The 6,118-nt window shown below is 41.9% G+C and overlaps 1 protein-coding gene and 1 pseudogene across 1 annotated transcript; both read right to left on the minus strand.

Moving 5' to 3' along the window:
- Window positions 1-1,371: 1,371 nt before the first annotated feature.
- Window positions 1,372-2,640, minus strand: LOC137952529 (probable F-box protein At4g22030; annotated as a pseudogene).
- Window positions 2,641-4,041: 1,401 nt separating this feature from the next.
- On the minus strand, window positions 4,042-5,292 carry LOC137952517 (probable F-box protein At4g22030). The gene has a single exon (XM_068799592.1). It carries the CDS (start codon window positions 5,290-5,292, stop codon window positions 4,042-4,044), a length of 1,251 nt encoding a protein of 416 aa, XP_068655693.1.
- Between the last annotated feature and the right edge of the window lie 826 nt (window positions 5,293-6,118).

Genomic DNA, 6,118 nt, shown 5'->3' on the forward strand with positions numbered 1-6,118 from the left:
ACTTGTACCTAGTATTGCAGTATCAATGGTTGATTCCTTCGTGAACTTGATATCAACAATGCCTTTCTTCAAGGCCGACTCTCATAAAATGTTTATATAGCACAACCTCCGGGATTTGTTGATTCAAATCATCCAACTTATATTTGTAAACTTCATAAAAATATCTATGGTCTCAAACAGGCTCCACGAGTTTGGTATCATGAATTGCGACAATTTCTTGTGGGTTCAAGTTTCAAGAATTCTCACTTTGATACTTCCCTATTTACTCTCAATACTAGCAAACATGTTATGTTTCTACTGGTGTATGTCAATGATATTATTATTACTGGTAATAGTGATGACCTTATTTCTCATTTTATTGATTGTCTCGCTCAACTTTTCTCTTTGAAAGATCTTGACTCTCTTTCTTACTTCCTTGGAGTTGAGGTTGCTTTCATCACAATGACATATTACTCTCTCAGCATAGATACATCCAAGACCTGCTAAAAAAGACTCATCTCACTGGATAAAGGGCTTCTTCTACATCGTAAATCTCCTATATCTCGTCATGGATTCTCTGATGCCGATTGGGTTGACAATAAAGATGATTACACTTCTACTAGTGCTTGCCTTATCTATTTTGGGAGCAATATCATTTCCTGAAGTTCAAAGAAGCAACACATTGTTGCTCATTCTTCTACTGAGGTTGAGTATCAATCAATTGCTACTACTATTGCTGAACTTCGGTGGGTGTGCTATCTGATTACTAAACTTGGTGTGACTTTGTAGTCTTCTCCTGTTGCTATTGTAATAATATTGGTGCCACTCAGTTAAGCTCCAATCTCGTGTTTCGCTCTAGAATGAAACACGTAGTAGTTGATTACCACTTCATTCGTGATTAGGTTCAATCTGGTCTACTTCTTGTGGCTCATTTTTTTTTTTTGCTGACCAACTTGCTTATCTCCTTACCAAGCCATTGCCACATTCTCAATTTCTGTTGCTAAGAGATAAGATTGATCTCTCTGACCGTGGGCTATCGTGAGGGGGCTCCTCTGAATCACCCTAATTGTTTAGGCGATTCTTATTGTAAATTTGTATATATATCACTCTAATTCAATGGAAAAACGCGGTTCTATTCAATCAACATCAGTTTCTCATATAGTCCAATATTGAGAAGAGTAATTTCGGGCTCTAGATATATGTTTGACAACTACTCAATACAAGAAATTCTGTAAACAGAGGTACAAAAAATCTATTGGAAACACAAATATACTTATATACCAGTTTCACAAGTCGGAAGTTAGGTTAGATCAATGTCCAACAAAGATTATGCACTGCACTCGTTAACGAATAAAAGAATGGACAAGTAGAAAAATAAAATCTGATAATGAATCAGAAGAGCTTCCCAGCGAATTCTGGCTTGGTTCCTTTATCATCTTCATTTGATGACGCTGCAAGATTCCTCAACTCAGAGAGGCTCCTTCCCAGCTGTAAGGCCAATTTCATTTCAAACACCTCCCCGTTCTCCCTCTTTCCCAGTTCTCCTTCCTTTAATGTTGAACAAATGGACTCTTCTAACAGGTGATAGAATCCTCCGCAGTTGCGATACATCTCGAAAACCATCCCGACCTATCCCCCATGCTCCAATGTGTTGACTACAGTAGCCAAGGCTCCTGAGGCAACGCCTAGCAAAGCAGGCCATGACCCATCATGTGCTGAAGACGAGTCAGCAAATGCTGCTCCGATTACACCGAGGCCTGTAAGTAATGGTCCTGATACCGCCAGTATCCGATTCACTTTCAACACCAATTTGCTTAATCTAACATATTCTGCAACATCTTTTTCCTTCAGGACCTGAAGAACTGCATGTAGTTCTTCTTCAAGTTCAGCACTCCATCCGTTCTTGTCAGTCCCAGCAAGCTTTTCGGTCTTTTCTTTTGGCTGTGATTGTTGCACACCTGGCCACCAAACAGTGGGCTCGACAGTCTTAGGGAACTTGTTGAGCATTCCAGGCAGTAATGGAAGCGGGTAGGCCTTATCAAGCGCCAAAATCTTTTCCATGGTTCGGTCGACATCGGCCGGAGAAGGATTACCGACGGCGAGGGTGGTTTGGATTTGGGTATAGAGCTGACGGAACAGCCGAGCGGCGTTTCTTTGCTCCTCAGCCAGCTGAGATGGCTGTATCTTGTTCATCACTAACAGTAGTCCAGTTGCCGCCGCGTACAAGACGGTGGACGAGAGCTTAAATGCTAAAAAGGATGCACCCAGGGCTGCCGGCATTGCCGAGAGACCGGCCATGGTGGCTGCAGTGAGCGTGATAGCATTGATAGAGTTGAGAAGGAGTTTGTTCCAATCTGCTCTCTGTTCTCCGATGATAGAATGCGTCTCCACCCTATCAGCAACGGCCTCCGCCAGTGCATAAAGTTTGGACATGGTGATGGAATCGGAATCATCTTCTCTACCATTTCGTCCGGTTTCAATCCTTGTTCCGGTAATCTTGACTTCTTCTATGATCTGTGTCTGCAACCTTGGTAGCCGAATAGGACTTTCTCCAAGCTTTGACCTGGGTGCTTGCAGAATTGCAAGAACTCTGCCGTTAGATTGCCCAGAAAAAACAACAGAAGATGATAATAACAGACCTGAAACTCGGCAGGCAGCCATTTCTCTCTTTGTAAAGCTTGCCTTCGAGTGTCTTTCCCAGATGGGTGGTTTGAAGGTATGAACTTCTGTGAATGAAAGAAAAGTAGAAGGAAGACTGCACAACAGAAAGTATGGGAGCAGAAGCGGGCAGTTCTTGTTTATATAGCAGGCCGGGAGAGGAGTGGGAGGGTTGGTTGTGTGAATCCTCGCTCTGTTCAGTTCATTGACTTGACTCAATTTCAGTCTTGATTTTAATTTTATAATTTCGACAGCGCCAACTTTTTGAGATGAGAACCCGTCAGCTACGACTATTCACTATTGCTTATCTCTTACCAGAGATAATTAGAGAAAGAAAATTTCCCCGATTACCAATTTTCTATTCCTGCTGCCTATGGAAGCTCGAGAATCAGATAGAACGTTGTTCCAATAGGGTACGCTGGGTTCCTGGTTTCCGTGTGATGAAGGAAATATGGCTTTCAGACCGACGCATTTGAGAATACGACATCTTGTCGCAGTTTAACATATACAAAATCAAACTTAAACGATGTATACCAATAAAAAATCTACCATAAGCCATTTTCTATGTTTTTCTTCAGCTACTGAGGAGGAAAGGTTGAGAAATTTTAATATGGCTGCTCCTCAAATGAAGGAGAAACAGTCATGTAAGACGTCTGTGACATTTCTGAACATTGACCGACGAAGTTAACGGTTTAGAATCCTTTCTCCTCTAGTTGACAATTATGAACGTTTCAAGTTGCATGGGTTCGTTCCCTTCAATCTGGTGACATGGCCATTTGAGAAGTCCTGCTTCTCCCTCCCTCTTTGAATTTTACCACTAAGAGGGATATTGTTGCCACCCCCTCTTGGAGACCCCCCCTCCCCCTTCATGTTTCAGCATTAGGAGGGGGAATCGCCCACCTCCGGCATTCTTTATTACCTCTTTGTTTCAACAAGAGGAGGGGAAAGGAAGATCTTTCCCTTTGTTTTCTTGCATTTGGAAGGGTCATGCCACCTCTCCCTGGTGATGGAAATGGGAAGGGAATCCTGTCCTTCCCCCTTCCTCTTTTCTCTCTGCCATAGCACCTCTTCAAAGGACCTTTAATTTTTTTTTAAAAAAACTTGTTAATCTTATTTTATCTATTGAGTCAATAAATTGTCTGACCATAATTGTCCATTAGGTTGTAATTATAGATGACTTGGAAATAAGAATTCATTTCCCCTACTTCCTTAGTTGTTCTCTTGCATTGTGCTTGGCTCTTTTTGTTTCATTGTGTGAGAGTCAGTTAGCACTCCTTTAATTGGATGCTTACAAAATCAACTTCACAAGTCAGGAGTAAGCATAGATGAATGTACAGCAAAGCATTTTATGCTTTGATTAACGAATATAAGAATGAACATGGAGAAAAAAAATCTGAAAAACAATCAGAAGAGCTTCCCAGCGAATTCTGGACTTGTTCCTTTGTCTTCTTCGTGTGATGAAGATGCAAGATTCCTCAACTCAGAGAGGCTCCTTCCCAGCTGTAAAGCCACTTTCATTTCAAACACCTCGCCGTTCTCCCTCTTTCCCACATCTTCTTCCTTCAATGTTGAACGAATGGATTCTTCTAACAGGTGATAGAATCCTCCGCTATTGCGATACATCTCGAAAACCATCCCGACCTGTCCGCCATGCTCCAACGTGTTGAGAACAGTAGCCAGTGCACCTGCGGCAACGCCCAGTAGAGCAGGCCATGACCCATCATGAACAGAAGAAGAGCCAGTAAATGCTGCTCCGATTGCACCGAGGCCTGTTAGTAATGGCCCTGAGAACGCCAGTATCCTATTCACTTTCAACACCAATTTGCTTAATCTAACGTATTCTGCAACATCTTTTTCCTTCAGGACCTGAAGAACTTCCCTTAATTCTTCTTCAAGTTCAGCACTCCATCCGTTCTTGTTTGCCTTCTTTTTTGTCTGAGATTGTTGCAGCTCTGGCCACCAAACAGTGGGCTCGACTGTCTTCGGGAACTTGTCTAGCATTCCAGGCAGTAGAGGAAGGGGGTAGGCCTTATCAAGTGCCAATATCTTCTCCATGGTTTGGTCGGCGTCGGCCGGGGATGGATTACCTATGGCGAGGATCGTCTGAATTTGGGTATACAGCTGACGGAACAACCGAGCCGCGTTTCTTTGTTCTTCAGCGAGCTGAGATGGCTGCATCTTGTTCATCACCAGCAGTAGTCCTGTTGCCGCCGAATACAAGACGGTGGACGAGAGCTTAAACGCTAAAAAGGATGCACCCGGCGCTGCCGGCATTGCCGAGAGACCGGCCATGGTAGCTGCAGTGAGGGTGATAGCATTGATAGAGTTGAGAAGAAGTTTGTTCCAATCTGCTCTTTGTTCTGCGATAATTGAATGCATCTCAACCCTATCAGCAACGGCCTCCGCAAGTGCATAAAGCTTCGTAATGGTGATGGAGTCAGCATCATCTTCTGTACCATTTCTTCGGGTTTCAATCTTTTTCCCGGCAATCTTGACTTCTTCTATGCTCTGCATCTTCAGCTTCGGCAGCCGAAGAGGACTTGATCCAAGCTTTGTTCTTCGTGCTTGCAGAATAGCAAGAACTTTGCCATTCGAGGACCCAGATGAAGCAAAAGAGGATGACAATAAAAGACCAGAAGCTTTGCAGGCAACCATTTCTCTCTTTGTAAAGGTTGCGTTCGATCGGGCCCTTTTTCCAGATAGTGATTTGAAGGTATAAACGTCTGACTGTGAAAGAAAAGTGGAAGGAAATAGCTGCACAACAGATTATGAGAACAGAGGTAAGTTGTTCTTGTTTATATAGCAGCGGAGGAGAGAAGGGTGGCGTCGTTCGAATTCTCTCTGGGTTCATTTCATTGACTTGACTCAATCTCACTCTTGAATTTGATCTTAGAATTTCGAACTGTGAAATGATTAATAGGAGAACCCGTCAGGTTAGACCATTACAAGCCTAATAAACGGCTTCCTTTCGTTGACTGAAAGATCTTTTACTGTTTTTTATTTCTTATTGGAAACAGTTGGAGAAAGAATTTATTTTTGGGAATTTCACAAAAACAACCATTTAAAATAACTTATTTTGAAAAACAACGACGTCATCAAAATATTTTCACAAATACCCAACTTTAACCGCTCCTCTGCACATGTGTGCAGTAAAAAACGACACGTAAGCTTTGACTACCTGTGTGTCGCCACATCATCAGTGTAGTAAATATAGATCAACACGTCGGCTACCACGTCATCTACCACATAAACTGCCACATCATTAAATGAAAAAATTAAATATATTTTTTTAAATAAAAAAATCATATACATTTTTTATTACCTAATATCTACAATATTGGACATTTATCTTTGGGAAAAATAATAAATTTTATGTCTCGAAGCCAAAAACAGAAAAAACCAAAATTATTAAATTATTTTGTCCTGTCATATCGTGCCACGTAAGCCCTCACTTGAATGTTTTTTTCACAAAAATCTCTCT

Source organism: Aristolochia californica, unplaced genomic scaffold (assembly GCF_029961685.1).
Source record: "Aristolochia californica isolate CCGP_79_NKW_82.1479 unplaced genomic scaffold, dmAriCali1.0.hap1 SCAF_16, whole genome shotgun sequence".
Lineage (NCBI taxonomy): Eukaryota > Viridiplantae > Streptophyta > Magnoliopsida > Piperales > Aristolochiaceae > Aristolochia > Aristolochia californica.

What these genes read in the sequence shown, in the direction of transcription:
- LOC137952517 (XM_068799592.1), bottom strand. Translation starts at nt 5,292, where the DNA reads ATGGTTGCCTGCAAAGCTTCTGGTCTTTTATTGTCATCCTCTTTTGCT.